This window comes from Canis aureus, chromosome 31, assembly GCF_053574225.1.
Source record: "Canis aureus isolate CA01 chromosome 31, VMU_Caureus_v.1.0, whole genome shotgun sequence".
In the NCBI taxonomy this organism is placed as follows: domain Eukaryota; kingdom Metazoa; phylum Chordata; class Mammalia; order Carnivora; family Canidae; genus Canis; species Canis aureus.
This window is the reverse complement of record NC_135641.1, coordinates 11,722,745-11,750,644: the sequence shown is the minus strand read 5'-3', so window position 1 is coordinate 11,750,644 and position 27,900 is coordinate 11,722,745. Positions and strand designations below refer to the sequence as shown.

Sequence of the window (27,900 nt, the reverse complement as noted above, 5' to 3'; positions counted from 1 at the left end):
TTCGTCACCCATCCGAGCAGACACAGAGGGCCTGGCTGCTGACCACACGCGCCGCTGCTTCAGGTCCTGTGGCCCCCAAACCACTACTTGACCACCCTCCGCGTCAAAGATTCTTTTTGCTAGCTGAGAATGCTGGAACTCCAACATGTCCCTTTACCCAAAACTAAGTTTGTTCCTTCCGCCTCACAAAGAGTAAAACAAGTCCTACACATTGTCATTAATAATTTATTTATCCGTTCCAGGGACCCCAACCTCATTTAAAAACCAGAATTGCAAAGCACTCCATCAGCAAAAGCACATAAAACCCCAATTAGTATCATAAGACAGCTCTTACTCTGAGAAAAAGTTTATTTCACCTTTTGTTACAAAGGCACAGAAGTCATCTGAGACCACAGTACCGTGCACTGTGAATGTGCAACTCCATAGTCCTCGCAGTCTACGAGACCCATGAGTTATAGATTCTTTCTATAAATAATAATTAAAAGAAACACGGGACCATAAAACCAACATAGCCATAATAAAAGGGACCTGAAACTTCCCGCCAGGGCAGCTGTGTGTCTTGACAGGAATAAGACTGTAACAGTGACGGTCTATCACCAGCCACAGGCACAAGGGACCCAGCTTTGCCAAAGAAACAGGAAAATGAGCAACTTCTAACAAGCTAAAAAATATATATAAAAGCAGTACTGATATCATTCTATCCTCTCCAGTCTTCAAAAATCTGTACTTCACACAGATGAGAAGTTCTGGGTCTGGCTTTGGACACTGAGGTGGAGGCCCCTGCAGCCTGTGTGCATAGGTGCTGCCGGGGCATCCTTGTCGGCGCAGGATGGCCTCACCGGGGCAGGGAGGTCTCCGTCGGGGCAGGGCCTGAGGAACCCGTGCTGGCGTCCAAAGGGGCGTCCGAGGGGGTGTCCACGGTGGCATCTGCGCTGGCGTCCACACTGGCTGCTGGGTCTGCTCCGGGTTCAGCACTCACCTCGTCCTCTGGCGGCCCAGAGCTGCCCGTACTCTCCTGTGCCAGAGAAGTCCCCTCCTTCTTCTTTTCTGCCAACACCTCCAGCCCCATCATCCTGAGATAATGAAGCCGTTCGTTCTTGGGCACAAAAGTCCGAATGGAGGCCTTTCCCCGCCATCCACATAGCACAATGGGGCACTGGAGGGTGTCTGGTTTCCTACAAATGAAGTGGCCGAGCGTGAGTATCAAGCATCCTCTTGACACACCAAAGCAGGTATTAACAGGCAACCTTTCCAAAAACAATATGCCCCGAGCCCTTGGAGCCATTCTAGCCTGCGATCCTGCGGAGGGTTTTCTCAAAGGAAGATCAGCCCCTGTTTCACATCCTAAACACTCTCAACATGTTCATGTTGGCCAGTTTTTCCTTCTCAAAGCTCTAAAGGAATAACCCCCAAATCCAGAATTCACACACACTTTCAACATCAGAATTTCCAAATACTTCCATCTCCACAGGAGACCAACCTGTGAGGCCTCATGTCTGCAGAGCCAGACGGGGAGCCAGACCGCCCCTGCTGTCGCCACTCAGTGCTTTCCCTCCTGCCAGCTGGGTGACCCCAACTCTTCTCAGTTAACCCCCCACCACATCACACATCACAGGACAGGCCCCAGGACCCCATGCCTCCCGTTTCCAGCGTGCAGTGTTCTCAGGGCCCAAAGCACCCCCGCCTCCATGAGCCTGCTCCATCCTGCCACAGATGTGCCCACCTGCTCGCCAGGCGGCAGCAAGCCCCCTTTCTTGGCTGAGATGGCCGGCAGTTACCATGTGACTCATGTGCCCCTTACCAAGGGCCTTGCAAATCATTGTTTCCTTCCAGGTCTGCCACTGGTCTATCATTTTGGCTCCGAGAGCCCTGTTCAATGAACCCTACATCCCACACTCCGTGATGTGTAGGAGCGTTCCAATTATACTTAAAAATGCACACACCAGGAAAGAGAAGGGGCTGAACCAGGGAGAGAAATAAGCCATGACAAGGAGAGGGAAAGTCCTCAGCACCCTTCCACTTTCCCTGCGGAAAGCCTGGACAGCACGCGGAGAAAACACGTTAAGGGGAAAAGATAAGAGTCCCGACTCCCACCTTCAGTCTCTACCTAAGGGCTCCGCAGCCACCTCTGCACCAGGTGCCGGCGTCAGTTTGTGGAAGAGCACGTGGTTCCATACCTCTCAAACCCGTTTCTGGGTCCTGGTCTTAACGGTTCTGACACTGCCCCTTGTTCCCGGCACACCCAGAGCCCGTTTTCCTTTTCTTGGGTTTTCCTCCACGAGTAGAGAAGTGGGCTGAAGCCTCCTTGACTTACACCTTCTCCAACCCAGCCACTTGCACTCGATGCCCCGTTCACTGTTGCGCGCCGCAGACACCTGGCAAGCACGGTCTACACCTTTACAGCACGGCTCGCACGCAGGACACCTGTCTCTCCTACTCCTGCCCCCTCCCCTTGCTGCTCCCATCTCATGGACCTGGACCCCCCAATACTGCCAGGAGAGCCTGCAAGTCCTGGTTCCCTTCTACACTGCCCTTCGGAGCTCCAAGCATGAAGCCCGTGGTGACGCACCAACGTCAGCCCAAAGAACCACACCTGGAACTGCCTTTCAACTCCTGAAACTTCTGCACGGCAGCCTGCCCAGGTCTCCTGCGGCCTATCCCAGCATTTCCAAATTCAGCATGTCTGTTCTCCCGTCCTTCCCCTTGACTGGATGACACCTACACAGCTCAAGCCCAGAAGCCATCCCCGAGCACTCCTGCGCCTTTGCCACCCACAGCTCACCCCATCTGCCCTACCTCCAGACGCAGCCCTGTGGGAGCCCACGCCACCTGAGCTTTTCACCCTGCTTCTGGGCAGCGCGGACCATCGGGGCTAACTCTCAACAGACTCCCAAGGGCTGCGTGATCCTTGTGAACACCACGGGACAGTGGTCAGGCAGTGGCGAACCCCCACACCTGCCCTAGATTATACTGCCCGGTGCCTAACAGGGAACCCACAGATCCGGGCTGAACCCTCGGCAGAGACAGAAAGACCCCACCTGTCTTGACTATTTCCCCTTTATATTCCTTCTGTTCAGGATGGAAATCAGAACCAGATTTCTCAAGCACAGAAAGGTAGTACTAGACATTTTATTCTCTAAATGAAAATTTGTTTGGTCTGAGCTGAATGCTCCTGTAATAAAGTACTTTCACGGTGATACACAGTAACATTTGTCCTAGCACTTCTCCGTTGCCTTTAGGAGAAGGCTCCCACATAGAAGCATAGAAGGCTCCCACAACCACCCACAGCGCCCCCACCAGCAGGAGCGCCCACACTTACGTAGGGTCCGGCTCGTACTTCAGGACGATGCTCCCCTTAGCTGGAAGAGAAACAGACATGTGTTGGCGAAGTCTGCCAGTTGTCCACACCGTTTATGTGTCCAGGTTGCAGAGAGAGCAGCAAATAATCTGCACTCTCAATCTCAAGGATCCCAGTGGAGAAAAAAGGACTTTCTAGAAACACAGAACCACCAGCAAGCCGAGCACCAAGTGGGACCATCCAGATAATCTGGCAGACGACGGAGTCAGACCACTCAGGGATTTAGGTAAAACTACTCATACAGTCTCTCTCAGCAGCAGGGAGATAGGGATTAACTACTGGTTAATGCTCACATTCAAGATTAGGCAAATAATTGCTCCAACTTCCAGAAACAGCACAGCACACACATAAAAATTATCAAAAAGTACACCATGATCATCTAAATGTGGGATTAAGGAGAAGAAGAAAACAAGTACAAACAGTCCCTTTATCCTTTAAAATAATCTCCACTTTAAATGCAGTTCCTGCTCGGGACACCAGGAGACAGATTCCACCCAGCAAATGATTTATATCCTTCAGTTGCAAACATAGAATACATAACTGCAGTAACTTGATTTGCTCAATTTCTGTGCAAACCTAGCCAGAAGCTGTGGGCAAAGTTATAATAAATAACCAAGAAGACGGGTGTCTGGGGGGCCCATCAGTTAAGCTTCTGCCTTCAATTCGGGTCATGACCCCGGGGTCCTGGGGGATCGAGCCCCACATCAGGCTGGCTCCCTGCTTAGTGGGGAGCCTACATCTCCCTCTCTGTGTGTCAAATAACTGAATATAATCTCATTAAAGAAATAACAAAGAACAAAAAAATCAAAATTAGAATACTTGGTGAATTTTTTTTTTTTTTAGGTGAAAATACCACCAGAACACCCTGAAGTGGAAGTTCATAAAATACCAAAACAATGATGTGACCAAGGATCTATTTTAGTGGACTGGTCAAGCCACGGGAGAAGCTGGCAATGCCTGCATCCTGCTGCTACCCACCTGCTGAAATGCCAAACAGCCCATGCTGGTTAGCATCCTGCCCTCGTGATGGATGAGGACAAGCCGGAGCACCAGGATATGCCCTCCTTCCCTGGTGGCAGGTGCTCGGGGCTCAGGCTCAAGGGACAGCCAGGGCCCCACACCTGTCGGCTGGTGCAGCAAGGGCCCTCACCATGGCCTGCGGGAGCAGGACAACCTGAGGGGGGCCTCAAGCCCCAGGTATGCTGAGATTGGACGCTGTCTCCACAAAGCCCTCTGGAAGCTGACAGTAGTAGAAAAAAAGCTCTAACGAGCTTGAACAGCTCCGTCTTGTCTTTATGAGGACAAGCCAGGCCTCTATGCGAGTCCAACTGCTTACCCAAGTCCTTGGCTTGGCTGTATGTCTCACTGCTAAGTTTTCTAAAAAACGGATTTTCCTGGGTTAACAGAATTTTAACATCTTCCATCGACACAGTGATAATTCTTGAATTGATAAATGGATACAACGTGTATATTCCCTGAGGGAAGAGAGGCCACCATGATGAGTGTGAACAAGGCCCGCTGCCCTTGGGGCCCTTCCAACCCTCCCCTCCCGGCAGGCCCGCGAAGGGGGGCACCCCTGCAGGGGTGTGAAAGCAGACACACTCCTGCTCAGAGTCCGGAGGCTGGTAGGCACCAGCCCAGTCTCGCAGCAACTGCACCTGTGGGGTTACCACCACTGGCTGCTTCACGTAAACTCGAGGCTGGTGCTACCAACTCCATGTTCCCAATTACCTCCTGTGCCAGACGAAAAGCACAATCGAACTCTTCACCGCTGTTATTCCGACACCACACTTTTATCCCAGTGTTTATAACCTACAGGTGGAACACATAAACGAAGGCCAAAAAACTAAAATAATCCCCTTCTACCACAGGAGGCAGAGCTGTAAGCAGGTGCTGAAGGGAAGAACTGGAGACACTTTAGAAGTTGTCTGACTTAAAGTAGGGGTGCTGGCGGCCTCACTGATGCTCTGATGGCACTGGTTTCATGTGGCTGATGTCCACCAATCATCACCACAACATAAACCAAGAGAATCTGGGCCCCGCCACCACAACCGCCTGCTGTGTGCATGCAGAGCCAACACCAGAGCCAGCCCATGCACGAGCTAGGCCAGACCCCCACCCCAGCAGCCTGGGCTGCACTGTGCGCACCTTCATCCGCTCGCTGTTGTTTACCAGCACGTTCCTCAGCTCCTTAGACACCATGTACAGCTGCCTTTTCTTCCCTTCTGTAGTTCTAGTTAACAAATTCATCTTTGGGAATGAAGGATCCAACGCATAAAACTTCCTACAGATAAGACCAAGCTGCTTACAAGTCTGATTCAAGCGTGACAAGGTGGCCTCAGGCATGGGCCCCGCCCCCAACAGAGTATGGTGTCTCATCTGTGGCTCAGGGGGCCCTGCTCACCCACCACCCACACTCAACAGAGTTTGCCCAAAACCCTGGGCCAGTTTTTCTTGCAGTACAACTAGATCTGGGACCTTCACTTTTAAGTACAACTTCTTGCTCTCACCTGCAACTCCAATGACCTGAGGACACCTAAGCCAAGTGACAAAGGTTCTAACGGAATCTTACAAACCTCTGTGGGGGACTCATCATCCACAAGGCAGCCAGGTGCCCATTGTGGTCAACGTGAACTGAGATTAACTAAGCAGGAAGAGCTGCATTGGAGCCCATAATCCTAAGCACCTCTCCTCTGTTTCACGGAGTTCTAGTTAGGGTACCTCCCACCCAGACCAGGTCTCCACTTCCCACAGGATCTGGGCAGGGCGGCTCCAGCCACTGATTTGGAAGCTCCGCTGGGTACCTGACATTCAGGGCCACAGCGCAGCCCCCGACCCCACCCCGGGCACTTTATCGCCTCTGGCTGCTCACCGAACACCAAAGCGCTTGGTGAACACGCTCTCTAAAGTGTCACCGGCTCTTCCAAACAGTTATAAGAGAAAAAACATGCCATAGGGAACTAAATAAAAATATGTGGCCAAATGTGACCAATTGCACATGTGTATCAAGAATTACAAGGTTGAATTAGTCCTTACTGGATAGGTGGAAATAACGGGTCATCTTCAGGAATAAACACAAACGGATCTTCTTTAAATCCAAACAACTTCATTTTCTTAGATGGAGGCGGCCTGAGGAGGGACTCAGACAAGCAGCACTCAGTCATCAGTCCTCGGGCTACCCGCCCACAGAAGCTCTCCCCTCCCGCCAGTCCTCTGCACGCACCCAACCCCCGTCCACAAACAGCAGCACCCCTGCAGTGGGGACGGCCCTGCAGCCCCTACGGGTGAACGCGAGGACTCGGAGGTGCAGACGGAACCCCTTCTCTTACCCACACACTCCGTCTCTCTTACTTCCGCTGTCGTCTACATTCTCAGGCCTTTCCATCGTGTCTGTGTCCTCCATCCCACCGACGGCTTTACTTCCCGGCTCAGTGGGGTCCGCAGCTGCTCCTCCTGTGGGATGCGCAGGGCTGGCCCGCACAGGCTCTCTGGGCTCCGCCGACTCCACCTGCAGCTGTACCGGGAGATGAGCACGTTTTCACTCCAAGCACGACCCACTTTACGCCACCCCAAGAAAACCAGCACTCACGACACAAAAACCATCCTACTTCTCTAGTGTTTCATATACAGAAGGCAGAGTTGTTGGGAAATATCTTAATCCATTTGCCGTTATAAGCAGAAGTCATGGGTGCCTTTTCTTCTGAAGTTAAAAAAGATTCTATCTTAATCCCGTAAAGAGCACGTACACGTAATTTCCCAGTAAAGGCCGACAACACAGCCAGCTCATCTTCGTTCAAAAATGCTACCGTGCACCTGCTCTGTGTCAGGCAGGCTGACGGCTATAAACGGGCCAAACACCATCCCTGGAACAGCAGGCAGGGTCAGGACACGTGTGTAAGTAACTGCAGCCCGGGAAGGCCGGTGCAATCGTCCTGGGGCACCTGGATACAAGCCCTCAGGCACGGGATACGGTGTGCCTCCAGGGACATGGAAACAACTGTGGCATAACAAAGGAACTGCGGAGCTGGGGCAACCCGTATCAACCTGGCTTTGAGAACGAGCCAAATGGCTGACTTACCAAAACTGCTTAATGTGCATTTTATACAAAATATTTATAAACAATTATTTAAAGTGTATCCTAACAAGTCGCACCATCGGTGACAGTGGTGATTTCCAGTCCCTATGAAGTAAGCTTACAAATTAGGACACCCGAACACAGGAAAGTGAAACACGCTCCCCAAGGAGCTCTGAAGTAGATGAGCTGGCGGGACTCTAAAGCAATCCGTGCTAGGCAACACTGCCTCCCAGAAAATACATTTCATTCAAAATTAAAAAACGAAAAGAGAAAAAAGAAAAAAGAGAAAACAGCCACCCAAAGGCCCTGCCCACCCCCCTCCAGCTCCTGGAAATGCCTCCTTGTCCTTCCCAGGCATCTCAAGTGTCCTTTTCCCACCACCCCTCAGTGGAAGGAATAAGGACCCAGGATAATAAAAGAAAAGGGGAGGAGGCTCACTATAGGAGCAAGTGAAGCCCCGCCATCCTACACAGTCCCACACTGCACGGAGCGGCAGGACTCAAGGGAAAGCCTGACACTTGTCTCTGGACATGGTCCCAGGACAGAAACGTCCACAAGGCCTGAGGCCGCTATAGTGAGCGGTGAGGGCACAACACGCTCTACCCAGAGCCGTGTGTGCTTTCTCACTGCGTCCACAGAGACCAGCACAAGGAAGAGGAATCTCAGATTGAATTCACACGATTCTAAAACCTTAGTATGAAAGCACAAATAACAACTTGTTAATAGCTTCTTATGTGATTACAACAAAATAAAATTATAAGTACACTTAACTCAATAGAAAATCATTAAAATGAATTTTATTTTTCTTTGTACTTCTATTTTTGTTATTTAAAGCTTTTATTTATTTATTTGCGCTAACACAAGTGAGCAAACATGAGCAGTGGGAGGAGAGGGAGAAGGCGACTCCTCCCTGGGTAGGGAGCCTGATGCAGGACTCAATCCCAGGACCCCAAGATCATGACCTGAGCTGAAAGCCAATGCTTAACCAACTGAGCCCCCCAGGCACCCTTGTGTGCACTTTTTAAAGGGACTGCTAGACCATGGAAGTTACACATGTAGCTCGTGCTCCCTGTCTGGGACAGCACTGCTCAGAGCTCCTGACTCTGGAGTCTGGGACCCAGGAGATTCGAGAACATCAGGAGTGAAACACTCTGGCCTCATACAAGCAGCACGGCACCTGTCGGAAGCCCTGATGTGAGGCTGGCCACTCAAACATTAACATGCACTAGGCATATCCCAGGAACTTTTCCTTTCTGCCCCTCCAAAGTCTAAGCATTATTTGTCCTCCTTTGTAAGCATTCATGTGAAACACTGACCTTCAGAGTGTGATTTCAGCCATGTTCCGACATTATAGAAGGCTGAGATAGGAACTAGTGAAATAAATGTCATGTTGATAAAGAGGACAGCAGACATTACAGGGCAAGACTCAAAAGGCTGCCCTTTTACTCAACCTGTTTCAGGGCCTCCAACAACAACGCAGGAGGCAGCTGATTCCTTAGGACAGCTCAGGCCTTCTCGGTCTCCTTTCCAGCCTGGCCTGGACAGTCTCTATCACTGCCCCCCACAGCCGGCGGGAAGACAGGCTGGCTTGAGGCTGGCAGAGTCCTGTCACTCTGCAATGGGCTCAACTGAACCAACCCCCAGGGAACAGAGCATAGCAGCCAGCTTGGGACTATGACCCTGAGCCGCACAAGAGTCATTATGTCTTCTCAATGTTTAACAACTGGATTTAAGAGGCAAAAAGAACATAATCCCCCAATCCTGCCTTTTCCATAGATCTATCCTTTTAAGACATTGCTGCTTTTTGGAAAACTCAAAATTTAAATGAATCCCTGCCCCTGCCACACACACGCTTATGCTCTGCAGCTTTCCACGTACAAAAAATGCTCCACTGACCACTGTCAACGTCTGCCCAGAATGCACAGAAAGCTCACATAATAAGCCACATTATTTCAGAAGACACTTACCTTTGGTGGACGTTTATTCCATGGCATTGAAGACTTTTTCACTAATACTGCCACAAAGAACCCTCCAGTATTCTGATGATGTGGTAATATCCTAAGACTGCAACAAAAACAAAAACAAACCACAATGCATACTTTTTTACCTGATTCAAAATATATTCTTTTCAGAAAAAAAACTGCAAAGATGATCTGTGACAGAAAAGTCACGTCTTCTGGTCAGTGTTCACACAACCCTTACTGGCAGACAGCCAGCGTCAGCTGTGTACACGTTTAAGGTAGCATCCTAAGTACAAGCGTTTAGGTCCTCACCACTTGCAGTGCTTACAAATGCTTAATGCCAGCAGCTAACAGGAAACGAGAACTTCTTTCTTGCTGGCAAATTCACATATCTAAAGTATGGCCCAGGCCTTGCAGGAACGCCACAGGGCCCGAACTCCCCACCTTCCCAAACCTCTGCAAGCCCCACAAACTCACCAACGTTCAAGGTGCATCGCCTGTAACTTTTCTGGGTCCTTTGGTGGGAACATGGTGGGCCGGATCTGGGTGTGTCTGCTGTGAGGAACATCTTCCCACTCTGCAAACCACTGTCCATCTTTCGTCATTACCTGCAAAAGGAGACAGCAGAACTCCAAATCACCGCACTACCTAATAAAAAGATCAGAGTGCTAACATAAATGTTCTCAAACATGATAAATGGCAACTCTCATTGCTCTTCAAAGCTGAGACTATGTGGGAAGAGAAAAATGAGGTAGATGCTCTTGTATTGCATTAGATAGAATAATCATTTTGTAAAAGTATTTTCCATGCAGGTTTGTTTTTGTTTTTGTTTTTTAACAAGCCTCAGATTGTTTCTGGTTTAAAATTGAGAAGTGAATTGTTTATACTGAAAACGAAGCTTGAATCCCAGCCAGTAATAAAAACACAACAGAGCTAGACTTATGGGGATGAGAATACACAAAGCTGATTTCTAATTACAGAATAAAGGTAGGGAAACGTTTCTGTTGCCAGAGAAAAATATTTGTATAATCATACCATTTGTCATTCAGTATTATTCTGAAATTAACTCTCACCCAAAACTCACAGTACAACCAAAAGTAGTATTTACTGAAGTTACTCCAATGTAGACACATTAAAATGCATGATTCAGACCTGCCTGACAAGATGTACCTGCTCTTATCAGTCAGTCCTCATAGCAAGATTACCTTCCAATGGGTGATTCCGGGCATCCACTTCAGCCCTGGCAACTCAGAAGACACATCAGCAAGTTCCAAAGCACCTATGTACAACAACAACAAAAAAATCCCCCCATGTTGTGCCCAGTGAATGAAAGCAGATGCAAAGGATCACATAGCATGTGGTTTTATTTACATGGCAAGCCCAGGAAGGGCAAATCCATACAGAAAGGACGGGAGTGGTTTCTGGGGCAGGGGCGGTGGGGAGGGGAGGACAGAAATGGCCTAAGCCTGGCTGGGAGAACAGCTGTGATCATAAACTCACTGTAAGTTACTTAGAGCGAGTGACAGTGCAGCACGTGACTTAAAACACCCCCTTATCCCCCCACGGAAATGTGCCCCAAGGCTAGGACTCTGAGCATTCGGCCAGCGCCGGACTTCTAGACACACACATCAGTCAGACAACATGGGTCTTTATGCCTGTAAGCAAACACCCCAGAGCCTAAAAGTAACATTTAAAGCAAACTGTGAAAATTTTAAATCTTTGTTTCAGGCCTGAGTTAGTCTCCTAACTAAGCCCAACAGGGCAATGGTCCAGCTTTAATAACATCCTGTCTACAGTAACAACATCGTAAGAAGCTGTAAGATGGGGCCATCACGGAAACCCCTTGTGGCTACAGATCACGGACACAGACTGGACAGCCTCTAAGAAGAGGGAAAGCCAACAAAGCTCCACGGAAGCTATGAAACACGTGGACGATTATAAAACAAAGCAAAAGTCCTCATGGCAGAGGTGTTATCGTAAGAAACCTCTGATTAAAGCACTGTCCTGACTCCTACTAGTCTACCTGAACATTCTTATTTTTAAAAGCAAACAGGGATAACAGCGCAGGTGGGCAGAACCTGGCTCTGTCCTCCAAACCCTGGCCAGGCAGGGCTCAGCAGTGACTCCCGACCAGCATGCGGGTCAGGAGATGCCGACGCTGGCCTAGTGTGTGCAGACCCAATGCCTGTCGGCCGCCCTGTCTACAGCCAAGTCTCAGCTCCCTCAGGGGGGGCCGCACCCCTCCCAAATCCTCAGTCACTGTCAAGTGCAAGGCTCAGCGAAGGACAACTCTTCCATGCAGCCCCATCTACACACGGTGCCTCTGACAGACCAAGGAGATGGGAGTCTACCCTGCAGTCTGAAACCACCACATGCAAAGAGATGGCTGCCCCACAAAACTGAGAATGGAAGGCCACCTGTCCCAGCAGAGGGACACCCACGATCACATCACTACTACCTGCCATGGAGACTATGTCCCTGCAAAGAACGTCATTCAGAATTCACAGGTAAGTACAGCCAAACAAAATAAACACAACATACTGAATTCGGATCTCAAGGACTCCGAAGGGGAGAACTACAGGGTAGACTACATAGCACAGGCCAGTCAGCCACTGCCACTGAGAGAACTGGAAGCTGAGGCAGCTGTGGATACCTGTCTCAGTATTTATGCTCCAACTTCCTTCATACACACATGTGGAGGCAATTTGGAAACAGTCTATTCTAGGAATCACAGTTTAAAATCCCTCTTTATTAGCTTTAAGACAAATATGAGGGGAAAAGTAAAGTACCAGTAAGAACTTATAGAAGAAGTATTTTACATCAAACCATTATGGAAATTGTTGTTCAAAAACATTTCATACCATCTGTCTGCCCAGTTTCTCGTATATAAGAGTGTACTGAGACCTCACTTCCATTCGGATGGCTACTATCGAAAAGCAGAAAGGAACAAGAGCTGAGCCAGCCAGGATGTGGAGAAGTCAGAACCCTTAGGCACTGCTGCCAGGAATGTCTGCTGTGAAAAACAGTGTGGTCCTCAAAAACGAACCACAGAATTCTATCATCCAGCAAGATCGACAAGATCCACAGCCTAGAAACTGGAGAGCAGGGTGTTGAGGAGCTAGCTGCACAGCCACATCAGAGCAGCACTTTCCACAACAGCTAAAGTGGCGAATAAGCCCAGAGGCCCTGGACAGAATGTGGTATGCACACAGGGGGACGTCCTTAGCCTTTCCGGCAGAAAGAAGGAGAACCCCACACGGGCTACGACACTAATGAACCTTGAGGACGGTGTGCAGTGACACCAGCCAGTCAAGAAGACAAGAAGACAATCCTACCTGATTCCACCCACAAGATCCCTAGAGTGATCACACTCACAGAAGAGGACCATGGGGTCGGGAAACACAGAGTTGGGTAAGAGGCCCGTAACCGCAGTTCTGCAAGACGGGGAGCTCTGCAGATTGGCTATACAACCGTGTGAGTGTTCTTAACACGACCAAAATGCAGAGTTAGGAACAGTTACAATGGTCAACTTCAAGTGTTTTACCATAGCTAAGATTTTTGCAAAAAAACATGATGAGGACTGACCTAATCTTTCAAACTTAAGAGACACAAAACAGGCAATCCTCATAATTCCTTAAGTGTGACAAATCCGTTATAAAGACATGTTTTTAAGTCAGGGTATCTCACTTCAGGGTTTATAGGCTTATCACACAAGCAAAGGCCCGGGAAGAGGTCTGGGTGAACATACGCTATAGCAATAAACAAGGTCTTTGAAAATCACATACTTAATGCACCCCACATGCTTACCTTCACTCTTTTCCAGCAAAGATGCTATAACTGCTTCATCTTCGATGGGGTTTAGTGAACAAGTAGAATACACCATCCTGCCGCCCTCCACCAGCTGCTCGGCACCCCGCGTTGCGATCCGCAGCTGTAAGCTGAGAGGCAGACGCTAGGTCACCCTGAGACCAAACCTACTCACGCAGCACACACCGCACAGGCACTCCTCGCATCACATATTCATCATGTTTTTATGACAGACATCAAATACAAAATAAACTATTCCCATAAAAAGAACTCTTTAAAGCTCCACACGAAGTTAGCACAAACCCACATAAGGTGTTCTGTGTTAACCAAAATAGTGTCTATCTACATAAACAATCTGTTTACTCTTCCCAACATGCCAACGACCAGAGCACAAAGCTGACTGATGACTCAAATCGGTATATTATGTGAGTCCCACCAGTAAGAACCCTCCATCCCTGCACAAATATCTGACTTTTGTATGAACAGCTTATGTGCCTTAGTACCTTCTAATCCTAACATCTATTTCACACACACACACACAAAGCTAAAACGTATTTAACAGAGAAACAAAATCTGCTGGAGTTATTTATGGTGAATATTCATTAGTATACTATAGACCACCCACAGTTCTACAATTGGGAGTGTGTAATTCTAACATTAAATGAAGAAAAGAATACACAGCTCTGTAGAGCATACAGAGACTGGCACGTTAACATCCATATGCACAGAGAAATGCTACAGTGTACTAAACATCACAGAAGTTATCTTTGAGTTATGAGACCTTCCTTTCCTTCTACTTTTAAGAATTTTCCAAATTGGGGCAGCCCTGGTGGCTCAGCGGTTTAGTGCCGCCTTCAGGCCAGGGTGTGATCCTGGAGACCCAGGATCAAGTCACACGTCAGGCTCCCTGCATAGAGGCTGCTTCTTCCTCTGCCTGTGTCTCTGCCTCTCTCTCTCTCTCTGCATCTCTCATAAATAAATAAATAGATAGATAGATAGATAGATAGATAGATAGATAGGTAGATAGATAGATAAATAAAATCTTAAAAAGAATTTTCCAAATTGTCTTTAAAGACAATCAGTATCTTTACTGATTAATCAGTTTTGATTAACATCAAAATGTTAAGCAAAATAACACAGAAAAACAGAGAAGAGAGAAGAAAGCTGAGTAGGACAGTAAAAGGTAAGTGGTCATTTCATGGAAAACAGAGGTCTTGAAATGTTATAGGAAATTGTCATAAAGACATTTTTAATAAATGTGTACCTGAAATGCAATCAGTCTTCAGTTTACCCACTCTTGAAGAAGTTCTGAAAACTACTACCTCTGATTCATATGCAAACTCTCTCGAAGGCGACCATTTACTGGTGCTTATGGTCAGTCAACTCACACTCCGGACACTGTCACCACACTCAGGGTAACCCTGCCCTGATGTGGTGGGACTGCCTGCCAGGTGTAACCAAACTCACCCATGCAGCTGCAAGCTATTCAAGGTTGTCCACTTCTTCCAGACATCGATGTTTTTTCTCATAGTGCCATCTCCGCTAGAAAGGAAGATATTTAAGAACTTAAAACTCTGTTCAGGGAGACCAATCACAGTTTAACAAATACGTAATATCCAAGCTAAATTACAAAATGGGTATTTTTTATTATTATAAATGCCAATTAGAACCCCATCTAAAGGGACGCCTGGGTGGCTCGGTGGTTGAGCATCCACTTTTCGCTCAGGTCGTGATCCCGGGGTCCTGGGATTCAGTCCCACATCGGGCTCCCCACATGGAGCCTGCTTCTCCCTCTGCTGAGGTCTCTCTGCATCTCTTATAAATAAAATCTTAAAAAAAAAAAAAAAGAACCCCCATCTAAATTCTCACAAACCACAGTCAACTTTCTATTTCTGCTTTAGAGACATTAATGACACTAAACTTTATAAATTATACTTTAGGTTTCAATTAGGTAAGAAAAAACGGATTTGAACAGATATTCTCATTCAAGACTTAAGGAAATATCAGTTTGCTTTCATTTGAGAGAAATACTAGCAAAACTAATTTTCAGACCCAGGACACACAACCATCAAGACACTTGGATTCTCTTACATAACAACTTGGTTAATCAACAATCGTATTTTAATCAGATTTATGTGAATAATGACAAACTTACACTCATAAGGGATTTTCCACAGCAAATTCAATTAAGCCAATTTAATTTCATCAAGACTTTTCTATGCATCAAACACTTTTGATTTTCTACCTTTAATACAAATTGTTTCCATGTAAATGTTGTAATACAGACTTGATTGATTCATCTTTCTTCCACACCTAACTTTATCTACCCACTTTTTCCTGGGTGATTTCTGGATCTGGCTTTCTCGGTGTTTAGTCTCCCTTGGTGGTCTAGTTATCTGTCTTGAGGGGAAGGGGCTTGCAGGATGAAAATGTTCTAAGAGATATAATGGTTTTCAAATGACATCCCTTGCCAGTACAGCAGTGGCTTGAAATTCTACCACGATGCTTAGGATTTCCTCAGCTTACAACTCGGTGCTCAAACATCCCTGCATTCTCCAGGATGACACGAGAAGTGAGTTCTGGCTTTTGGATCAAAAGAACACAGGAATGGAAAACATCTGATCCAAAGGAAAAATCACATAACTGTGGCTCATGACCCATTTTCAGTATTTCACAGGGCCTTCTTGCAGGAATTTTAAAGTGAAATCCGATTGATTCTTCCGACTTACAGCTCTCATAATGCATCCTGCCACAGGCAGGCAATCTGCTATGGTTTAAACAAGGTGGAGCATGTTAGTGGCCACCTTATGTAACCATCACATTCCGAGCCAACAGAGTTTTGTGATGGTTTCCATGCTCCAGCATCGACAAATTCATGTGCTCACAAGGTGATCACGGCCTACGTTGCTGCCTCTGAGAACTTAAGAGAGGAGAGATCTGCAGTTTTATCCTTTTCTTTTTGGAAAAACTCAGTTATTCAGTTATGCCATAAAATTCTTTTATGGGTAAACTCTAAAAATCTAACAATACATAAAATTTGAAGAAATGTATGTACAAAAACAATAAATACAGGCACGAGTCTCTCAAAGGTCTGAACTCCTACACTGCACTGCACTGAATAATAGAAGACTTGTCAGGAAAACCAAATAGGATCACATATCACTCCGTGACAAGTGAAGTTGGGAGTGGGCTCGCTCTGGATGAACAGATCAATCCTCATGATCAGCTCCTGAGACCGACCACAGCAGAGCTTACAATGCTATTACCCTCGCTGGGATTTTCTTTACCTTTGTGAAGACTACAAAGCCTGCCCAGCTTGTGCCTGCTCTACTGCACTGGGTGGCACTGACACTCTGAGCGTCTGTCTGCTAACTTAGGGTCACAAGGTCTCTGTCTTGATACCAGCTGCCAGGAGAAGGACGTGTACATATCTGGGTGTGTTCATGTGCAAGGTCCTTCTAGTCTATATTTGATTTGACTTCCTTGGTGGATTTTAGGTTCTCTGGCCTCTTAATAGCATAAATACCTGCAAGGGACGTCACATAAGATGCGATCATAGAAGAGAATCTCTTTTCTCCCATTCACATCTATTTGGAGTCTAGGTATGCTGGATGCATCGTGGTTGACCACCATGATGCAGGGGCTGCTCAGCCTTTTGGCCTGATGAACGAGCAGATAGCAACGCTTGTTGTCCACATCATTTGCGATGACAAACCCCTCTGAGAACATAAGGTTATAGCGTCAGGTGAAATGTAGCATAAGTAGAATAATTTCCTGAAATATATAAGCTCCTGGTTGGCAGGTAAGAAGCAGCAATCCACCAAACTCAAGACCCAAGCATAAGATTTGCCAGAGAGGCTAAGTAGTCCAAAAAGGTGGCTCAGCACAGATTTTTATGATCACAAAAAACAAAACGGCAAGATTTTTCCAATCATTGAATTATTCACTTTATAACAATTAAGCCAAAAACATCTTTTCTATTATTTTTAATAACAAAATAGAGAATGAGGGGGGCACCTGGGTGGCTCAGGTGGTTAAGCATCTCCCTTTGGCTCAGGTCATGATCTCAGGGTCCTGGGATCAAGCCCCACATTGGGCTCCTGGTTCAGGGGGGAGTCTGCTTCTCCCTCTCCTTCTACCTCACTCCCCTGCTCATGCTGTATCTCAAATGAATAAAATTTTTTAAAAATCTTTTTAAAAAATGGCAATAGGGGAGGAAAAAGTGTGGAAAACAATAGAATCCACTTACAAGTGTTTAAAAGACTGCATGTGTGTGCTGGGCCTCCTATTCTAAACCCCGCGAATCCGGTTTCTAGGGTGGGGCCCAGGTTCCTGAAGGTTGCCTGGCAGTCTGGTCTGAACCCCTGGCTGAGACCCGGGTGCCACCTCTTCTCATTTCTGGTTCCACCACTAGCAAAAAGGCACATGTGCTTCATAACACTATAGAATCAAGATTGTTCTAAAAATAGGAAGTGTAAAACACTGATAATAGAAAGAGGCTCTTTACTACTAATTTGTAGAAAATAATTAAAAACAGAAAAGAATAAAGAAGCCTTTTTAATAGTTATGTCACAGGAAAGAACACTTTGAACAAACAAAGCTGAACTCATACAGGAAGAGGTCAGGTGGCTTAACAAGGAAGGAGGAGAGAGAAGCAGATAAAATGCTGAAAGAGTAACACCGCAGACAGGATTCTTCGAAGGAGCACTAGTGACACTGTGATCGCTGCCATGGTCTGAGCACTTTACCAGCTCAGAACACCCCCAAGTCCAGGGCTGACGGCCATTTCACACAGACATCCAATACCGTCACCTACCGTGCTGGGATTTGAAGCTGATGAGCCTAACAGCAGCTCATAATTACACTCTACTGCCTCTCACATGGGCAGTGAGGAATCAGAAAACAAACCAACACAAAAACCCACTATGACAATGTTACCACTCAAGATTCAAACAGAAACTTACCTACTTATGGCTAAACAGCAAGAAAAAAACAAGAAACACTACTTGCTTTCACAGAACACACACTTAATTCTAAAGTGAAGCCACCCTCCCCCCACCCCTACCCTCAGGTACAAACCTGTGGGTTTGGGAACTAGTCACAGTGGTATGTGAAATATCCAGTCCTACTCAGAGACCAATCTGCTTGTCACAGAAGGCTCTGAGACCCAACCGACAGGCAAGGTTACCCTCTCTCCCTCATCTACACTCCACAAAGTGGCATTCTGACCCTCCACAAGGCAGTCCAATGCCTACCTGGGAAAGGCACATTCATGTCGGCATGTAACATTTCAATTAACTGTGTGGTCTTTGATCCAGGTGCTGCACACATATCTAAGATCTATTAAAAAGCAAGAAATGTTTGATGTTTTTGAGAAATCAAACATTCTACACTTAATTTAAAACAACTATAGGAGTCATTCTAGTATTTTGATTTCTAAGACTTAAATACATTGCTTTATGGAATGAATCCTCAACGTTATCTATTTAGCTGCCAGGGATCTCAGGAGGAAGATACTCTGCAGAGGAACAGAATGGCACTGGAGTCCAATGGGAGCCATACGCTCAGGGGATGGACGGGCAAGGACACTCACTGCAGGCAGCCCTGTAAGCAGCCTGCTAAGGGACAGAACCATGAGGACTCAAATCTCAGCCCAGCCACTTGCTGGCCCTGGAATGCTAAGCTGATGGTTCCAATTTTTCTTTGCCTCCTTTTCCCCATCTGGAAAAATGAGACAGTGACAGCATCTACCCTCACAGGGACATGTGGATAACAAAATGAATGAATTCAGGAGAAGAGCACAAAGCAATGCTCGTCATGTAACAAGTTCTCAGGATGCGTTCATCATGATTTTCAATCTGAGTGGCAAGACCACTGCAGTTCATCTGTGTACTAAATACATTTAGTGAGTGAACTTTAAAGAAGAAAATAATTATGGGTTGTAAAATTTAAGACAAAAATAAATAATAAATAAATAAACCTAAAATAAAATATATAGCATTCTCTATCAAAAATAAACAGAAGAAAAAAAGGGCAAAAAACAAGAATTATATTAAGAAAAAAGTTGTCAGCAAACAAAGCCACTTTCTTTTTAACACACAATACCTTATGGTGAGGGTGAGCATTGAGTAACAGTGGTGGAATCATGCTAACAGCTTCTTGACGACTGATATTTCCCTTAGAAGATAAAATTTAAAAAAAAAGGAATATTTAAAAAGGCAGAAAATTTCAATACTAGGCATTATTTCATATGCAACTGAAAAAGACCACATAATCATCACACATGCCATCAGTTAATACTATCACATAGAACGGTATGTAAATGGGACAGGTTTTTACACTAGTGAGTTAACGGCTGCTATCTAAAAGCTAAGGAAAAATGACCATTAATGGCAAAACTTACTGCTAGAACACTAGAAATGCATGTTTAATAATACTGAACTTTACAAAAGAAAGGGGAATGTAAGCTTCCGCAGTCCCAACTTGCCCTCTTGAGAAAGAACGAAAGGTGGATGAGCAGTCTCGGAGGTGGACGCTGCCAGTGACACCCCCTCGGCAGCAGGAAGCAAATCCCCGCAGGCACAGAACAGAAAGCCGCTGCCAGCAAGGCTCTCCCTCTCCGCTTGAACAGTAAGCTCTCTCTTAGTCCTCGTCTGTTGCAGGAAAAGCCACTGTCTGCTTTCTACTCACAAGAGCTGCCCTGCACAGGGGTGAGAATCCCAAGCACCCCTCTGTCTCCCCCAACTCCCACTTGGCCAGCAGCCCCCCTAGGTCCCTGCCAGCAGGGCGGGGGCCCCTATGGACACGTATGACTGCTCACACATGTGGATGGAGCTAGCACTGGCCTCACTCACTCCTCTGGTTCAAGCCCCCAGACTGAATGCCTCCGAAATCATGATCAGTTAAAAAGCAGCAGGACGTCGGCTGCCAGGAGACTTCGGCCCCATGACAGCATGGCTCCCCTGAGCCTGAACGGCCAGCCAGGCAGCCGCTGCGCACCTCACCCTCGCGCAGCTGTCCAAACCTGAACACAGACTCCCAGACGAACCTGCGGAGTTGCACCTCAGGGCTGTCTGGCCCACAAGGAGTCTGTGCACTTCCATCAACTCACAAGGCACACGCATTCCACCAAGCAGGTTACTTATATGATCTTCCACCCCAAGTTTTCAATTAAAGCATCCGAGTGGTACGAGGACAGAGCACCTGGCTAGACAAGCTGGCAGTCAGTCACTCGCTTCATACACAAGTACTGAAGGGGCTCTGCAGCTCTCAGAGGGCATCTCACCCTGCCGATGTTCCATCAAAACCCTGCACTGGCTCCCTGTGGCCCAGGCTACCAACCCAACCCTCCCCGCCCTTCCCTCCACCTGACCCCAGTTCTGCAGAGGCTACCCACAAACCCTCTGCTCGTCCAGAGCAAACCTGAGTTGCCCTTACTTTGCCCCTCTCACCGGACCTTCCATTTGGACGGGAATTGGAGCCAGAGAATCCCCTCTTATACTGACCCAGGGACAGAATCAGGAATGCAGCAGCACCTAGCTGGGTTTTTCCTTCCAGGCCGGGAGTGGAGTGGGCTGGGGTGGGAGGGATGGAAAGCCTGGCCAGCAGAAGCCCTGTTTACCAAGTCACCAAAGTGGCAAGAGCCCCACCGCAGCCCTGGTAGGAGAGCTGTGGGTGCAGCAGAGGTCAGGTGGGGTTGGGGCAGAGGGCCTCCAGGGGAGCTGTGGGGGAAGTACGGGGATCCTGAGAGCACCCCTGGAAACTCAGAATGAAAAGAAATAAAATAAGCATCACTTGGGGAAACACAAAGCTTTCCACGACTGGTAAAATAAGACTCAAGAACAGAAAGGGAGGATCTCGGATTTTGAATATGCGAGTGACAATTCCAGAAGACCAAAAAGAAGACCAAGAAATGCACGGGTGTCCACTTAATCACAGGGAGCAGGAGGGAACCACTACTTTAAAGGGAAGGTTTGAGCCTAAAGTAGCAAGTTCAGTGCCTGAGCCAAACCAAGGAATTTGGGATGGCAAAGAGACAGCCGGGAGGATGCGGTGCCATGGAAAACCAAAGTTGTTAAATTCAGGCTTCATGGGTTTTTCGCAACAAAGGTGAAGCAGAGACAGGAGCAAGGGAAGAACAGAAATGATGAGAAAAGAGCAGACCAAGTGGCCATCTCCTGAACGACACCCTAGCACTGCAGCCACCAAACCCAGGAGGAGCAAGGAAACAAGACATCAAGGGCACAAGAGAGTCTGAGATCCTCCCCAAATCCCATAATGGATGCACCAAAGAAGAGCTGTAGGAGTCATCAGAAATAAGAGTGACAAACACTTTTCTGTACATCCTATCTACCAAATCGCTTCCGGTGACACTTATGGACAAAATAAAACCATAATACTAAATAGCTTAAATTAACCACCATGTGTTTAAATGAGAGCTTTAGGAGAACCAACAAGTCTAAAAAAATCTACTCACAGACTCGGTTTCGCTAACCAGAAACTGGTGAAACTTCTCCAGTTGTGGAGACTTTCTCAAGATTTTTCGACTCAAATTTGTGTGCCAGGCAAGTTCTTCAGGATACCTGACCAAAAAGAAGGTAAAGCATCAATGGATTATATACATAAAAGTACTCTTGACAACTTCTGGCTTTTACAGATCGTATACCAATGAGTGTCAATGAGACACTCACTTCTGTTCTACTTCCCCACATGCACGATCCTCTTATGTACAGACGGCCAGCACCACATGACATCACTGGGACATAAGCATCACGGTTCTAACTGCATCATGGCCCGGGCAAAAACACGAGAGCCAGGCAGCTCAAAGAGATCTAGTATGATTATTACTATGAAATTGCAATGATGATGTTCAAGAACAGATGAGAAAGTGGAGACCCCTCTGGTCTTCACCATGTATGCTAATGATGGTACAGAGGCCATCAGAAAAGAAGAAGTCAGTTAAGCAGCCAACTCTTGATTTCAGCTCGGGTTATGATCTCAGGGTCCTGGGATCAAGCCCCATGTTGGGCTCTGTGCTCAGCGAGGAGTCTACTTGAGATTCTCTCTCCCTCTGCCCCTCTCCCCATGTTGTGCATGTGTCTCAAAAAAATAAATCTTAAAAACAAAAAAAGACCTAAGAAATTTAAAAACTGCAGATCACAATCAAAATTACAGCTGAAGAACTACCAGAACATTTGACATTTAATTGCAACCTTTTTTACAATATTTTTCACTACATCTAAAACAAAATAGCCCAATGACGTACTGAAACATTTTACACATCAAAAAAAACCCTAGGATCACTGCCGCACTGACTTGCACTCCTATATCATTATTTATATGGACCTAAGAATGAAGAAGCATCTCCTGCCATTTCTGTACTTAAACTTTCTGTAATGATGACACCACTGATTAGGAAACCTGGCTCACACATGATCCCTGAGCTCCAACTGCTCCAGTCAGCACACTGCTATGCCAGAGCCATGCTCACCCAACCTGGCACCAAGCTAGCACTACTTCCAACTCAGTGGTAAGTCTCACTGCAGTTTTAATACTTACTACTTAGTCTCAGGTGAATAACCAGCTCAACTTAACAATGCAGGATCACAGTACTTCGAAGTGTCAAATTGTAGCTAAGGCCACAGCCTTGAAAATGCAATCAGAACAGCTGCAAAACAATACATTTGACTGCTTTGAAACAGAGTAACTATTTGAAAGAAACAAACTCAGGCCTTAAGATTTTAAGACACTACTTGCCCATCAATGATATTAAGAGAGAAATCTGGGAAGTACTTTCTACCAAATAATGAAGATGAAACTGCCTAAAACTGTTCCTGACCGCCCTCCAGCTATCCCAGCATTCTGCTCTATTCCCTATGCCTGGTTCCTTCTACAATATTTAACGTGCTTCAAAAATCTAAAACCAAAACACAATCACACTTAGCAAGCAATTAAAAAAGTTTAGTTTTCAAATATTCCCTTTGGCCTCCTCAGAGGTAAAATTGTAGGAATACACTCAGATTTGCCTTTTCCTATAGTCTTGTGGAAAATCTGCTATTTCAGTGCAAACTTTGCAAGACTGGGGAGACAAACACCTACTTCTATGAAATTTCTTGCAACCTTGAACTGTATGTGATCAATGACTTTCACGTAATTTCTTGTAACCCTGAACTGTATGAGATTAATGACCGTGAATTATGCAAGTTACCACCTTACCAGATCACCAAAACATCTGAATGCCACATGCATTCAACCATGAATTTGTTCAATTCAGTTATTAATCATTAATAGCTGAATTTTCATTTTCAAATAAAGATAAGCAGTCTAAATACAACCTGCGCAAATATTTCCTCATGTACTTTTTAGATTAAATTTTGGTTAAAAAAAATGGAAATTTATTAAGATGAAAATTCCACTGCACGTAATTAAATTGTGAAAGCTATTAATCTTTCAAAAAAAAATACTTAACCTTCAAATAATCAAATACAAAAACTAATGATTAAAATGAAAAAGTATACATCTCGTACAGCTTTAGGAACCATGGTTTTGGAACAACAAACATCTTTGTAGCTTTTAACATCAAATAAGATACCTTAAAGAATTAAATTTGAATTTCTAGGTGTATAATTCAAATTTAGCTCCTGAGTCTTTAAAGTCCTACTTGGAAACTTAGCATGTCTTCTCAGGATGAGTTAAAAAAAAAAACTAGCATGTCTTCTCAGGATGAGTTAAAAAAAAAAAACTATCTTTATACCTCAAAAATTCTTACAGAGAAAAAATTATCTGTAAAAATATACAATATTCATTATAAGTCATCTTTCAACCCATACATAAAAAGAATAACAATCAAGTTATTCTCAACAACTGATCATCAAAATAACACTTTTATAAGAACGCTTTGGTATAATACCTTACAGGTCTGAGTCCACAAAAAGGAACAAAATCTGCCAAAGCTATGAGTCCTGCACTTAATATTCCTTCTAGAAAACATGGTTTTCAAAGACACTTTCCTAAATTTAATTCCACTACATACCAAAATGTAGAGAATATCATTCGATTTATTTACAGAAAACCACCAGAAGTCTTGGTAAGTTTCTTCTCTGCTTGCTTGCCAAGAGACTCATGGGCAGCTCACACAGACAAGCAAATCTGACTGAATGTTTGTACAGTAAAATTTGTCATGCAATGGTCCCGGATAACGGAAAAGCTGGGTATCAGGAACACAAATAACACAGTATGTTGTTCACACCCTTCAGCTGTGTGCTCAGATTATAGCTAACAAAACGTGAAAAGCATCACCAGTGGTTATCAGAGAGTGATTCCTGGTGGTTATCAGAGAGTGATTCCCATTTGTTCTTCAACCAGACAATCCCTGGGATGTTTCTCAGGTGTTGAAGAATTGTCTATTCCTGGACCCATTGCTACTGTTCAATAATCAAGATGGAAACCATCTATTAAATGTTGCAAGGCTAGAGTTTAACTGCAGTTTGCAGAGAGGGAGAAAAATGGCAAGCCTAACTGTCATGGATCTGTTGGAACCTGCACAATGACCCACCCAGACGCACCTCTTTAAGCCTACAGGATGCATGCTTTTCAGCTCCTCCTACTGCCCACCAGACTTCATCTGAAAAGCTACATTTCTATGCATGTTTAAGGACCAAAGGCTTTCAGTAATTATACGTAGCAGCCAACACACGCAAGACTATTAGAAATGTGCACAAAGGCAACCTAAAACCCACTTCTTTTCAAAGTGTCAGGTGGCCTCTGCTTCAAACACCAGTACCATCAGTTAAATCTCCAAACCAAGGCACTAGAGAGGAGGTAAGTATAGAACGTGGCTACTGGGAGAGAGGAAGACGCTTGGTAATGTGCAGGTTAGCTCGATCAGCAATGTCACACCTACAGCAGCTAGAAAAACATTTTCCTTTCCTAACAACTTCAGGATAGTGGGCATGCAGTGATCACCAGAGTCATTTTCCTGTATCAGAACCTGCAAGCTGTTAAAATCTGACCAGAATGTTTGACTTAAAAAAAATGATGACATGTTTTTGACTTAAAATTGTAGGTTTATTCTTGTATCCCTGAAGTGCTGCTTTACAATGGTGACATCTGCTTTTGAGCTCAGCTGAATACTGATTTTAGCTTTTGGCCCTCCAGCATTTACTCAAAATGTCTATGCCAAGCACATCAGGGATATGGCCACGGAAAATCCAAATGACCAATGGAAAAAAGCATTAAAAAAAAGCATATCTATAACCCTCGTTTGGAAAAACCTGATCTTGCTTTGGGACCTCATACACTTGGATGAGGTGTACACCTCATCCACCAAAACCTCAGAAGTTGTCAGAAGTGCTGGTTAAATTCACCTTTTTACAGGGATCATTTAAAATCCTTATCTGCGAGAACTCTCAATGCCTCAAAGTTGATCATCTGAAATGTGGAAGGGTAGAAACTACTTTAAAGACTTTAAGATTCCTAAATTGACCCAGGGCTTGTTGCCGCTATAGTTTGTGCGTGAGGACTCCAGGTGTTTTAGAAGCTGGAACTGCATTGACTGGAATGAAACTTGAGCTGAGCCACGAGAAGCAAAGAACCCAAAGGACAAGTAGAGAGAGGGTTAGCATGGAGGGCAAGAGTCTGCTCGAGTGCCAAGGACACTGGAGATAGGGTCAGGGGTGCCTAGGTGTCTCTGTTGCTTCAGTGTCTGCGTCTTGGTTCTGGCTCAGGTCATGATCTCAGGGTTGTGGGATCGGGCCCCGTGTCGGGCTCCCTGCTCAGCGTTGTTTCTTTCCCTGTCCCTCTTCTTCCCACTCCACTCTGTGTGCACACACGTGCTCTCTTACTCTCAAAAAGAAATAAAACCTTAAAAAAAAAAAAAAAGGCAACAGAGAATCAGCTGGAACCTGTCTGTGGCAACCTTTGTGAGGTTGAGCCTCCTTTTGCTGATCATAGGAGAGCCACAGGGCAAGAGTTTGGACGAGAGGAAACAAGGGGTTTAAATGGAAATGGACACAAGTGGTACCATCATGGAAGACAACGGGCTGATGGACTTGGAAACACTGAGAGAACCAACTGACCCTTAGGGAGCCACAAATCATGCATGAAAAGCTGCACACTGATGTAAAATAATACAGGGGAAAAGCACTGAGTAAAAGAATGCATGGATGTCCGTAAAGTCGATTCAGATTCTCTCACACTAGCAGCAAACAGGTTGCCAAGAAAACAGGTTGTCATTTGACAAAGATTAAAATCCTCCCACAGGACGAAGGCTTGTCTGACCTACCAACTCAGGGGCTGTGGAACTTCAACTTTCTGACCATCCACCTCCAGGTCCTCCAATTCCTTGAAATACTTGTTCTTCAGGCAGTGAAGAATCTCCTTTGCGTGGCTATTAAAAAACAAGTAAGTTTTGATCCAATCTGGATGGCTAATACGATATGTTTCATCCTTTGTTGAACCCAAGGTGACAAGTGTCTTAAAACAAAACCCCCTTTGCACTGAAAGCTGCCTCTTTCATCCCCGTTTTCTTCCTCTACCCCTTCCAAGTTTAAATGACCGTCATTGCTTCACTTTAAGGGAGTATTGCATTCCTTCCCTCCCAAGTATTCCCACAGCTCATATTTACTTGCAACTCACCTGGGAAAGATGGTACCACAAAGACTTGAAGGGACAGAGAACTGGGGTTTCGCACAAACCGTGTGAGGACATCAATTCTCAGGTGTCCCCGGGGGAGGGGCACCCTCGGCTCTCCGATGCCCAGGGACCATCCTTGCCCGGACGGCACGCTCCCGGGTCGCGGTCTCGCGCCCTGCACGCCCCGGCCTACTGCGTGCGACCCCTGCGCTCCGCCCTCACCGCTTCCGGACCCTGGGGTCCACTGCGCCGGGGGGCGGCGGTCGGGGCAGGGCGGGGGCAGGGCGGGGGCAGGGCGGGGGCGGGAGCGCCCTGGCCCGGACCGACGGCGGCTCGACGGGCAGCCAAGCCTGGGCACGACCCCGTCCCTACCTTTTGTAGCCAGTGATCCGCAAAGTGGCCGGGAGGGGCTCCCTGAGCGCTCCCATGAACTGCTCCCACTCGCCCTCGGGCACGATCTTGAGCTCCCGGTAGTAGTGCTCGAAGAGCTTGTTCTCCTTGACGATCTCGGGATAGCCGCCTTCCCAGGCCTGCGGAACCAGACGCGGGTCCACCCAGGGCCGCGGGGCCGCCTCGCCCACGGGGCCCCCGCCCCCGCCCGCCCGCGCGCGCCCCGGCTCCTACCCCCTCCGGGCGCTTGCCGCCGCCCTCGGCGCCGTCCTCCGCGCGCTGCGGCCGCTGCTGCTGCTGCTGCTGCTGCTGGAGCCGCCGGCCCCGCGCCCGCCGCCCCATGGCCCACGCGGCCGCGCACGCCGCCCGCACCCAGCTCCCCGCCACGGCCCGCGCAGAGGACTTCCGGGCTGGCGCGAGGACCCCGGCTCCGCGCCTGCGCCGTTCCGGGGCCCGCGGGCGCCGCGGGGAAGACGCCCAAGGCGCCGCGGCCCGTGCTCCCGGGGAGCAGCGAGCGAGGGGAAGCGCGGGCGGCGCCCGAGAGGGACGGGGGCCCCGGAGAGCAGCCCCGAGGTCGCCCGCGCGGACTCCGGCAGCTCCGCGGACAGCCCGCGGCCGCGCGTGCGCAGAGCGGCGAGGGGGCGGGGCTCCGGCCGCGGGGACTGGGCCCGCCCCCG

The 27,900-nt window shown here is 47.0% G+C and overlaps 1 protein-coding gene across 2 annotated transcripts; it reads right to left on the bottom strand.

The window, feature by feature from the left end:
- Positions 1-207: 207 nt before the first annotated feature.
- On the bottom strand, positions 208-27,614 carry NSUN2 (NOP2/Sun RNA methyltransferase 2). 2 transcript variants are annotated; one of them, XM_077879626.1, is made up of 19 exons: positions 27,458-27,614; positions 27,206-27,363; positions 26,484-26,588; positions 21,678-21,783; positions 19,307-19,378; positions 18,457-18,541; positions 16,728-16,920; positions 14,669-14,743; positions 13,202-13,332; positions 10,600-10,673; positions 9,872-10,002; positions 9,401-9,497; positions 6,688-6,872; positions 6,395-6,487; positions 5,507-5,642; positions 5,090-5,170; positions 4,695-4,833; positions 3,320-3,359; positions 208-1,175 (listed from the first exon to the last, which is right to left on the bottom strand). In XM_077879626.1, the coding sequence occupies exons 1-19, from the start codon at positions 27,563-27,565 to the stop codon at positions 836-838; spliced, it is 2,349 nt and encodes a 782-aa protein (XP_077735752.1). In that variant the 5' UTR covers positions 27,566-27,614; the 3' UTR covers positions 208-835. The 2 variants fall into 2 exon arrangements, with proteins under 2 accessions (XP_077735752.1, XP_077735753.1); XM_077879627.1 differs by lacking the exons at positions 16,728-16,920; positions 18,457-18,541; positions 19,307-19,378; positions 21,678-21,783.
- Positions 27,615-27,900: the final 286 nt, after the last annotated feature.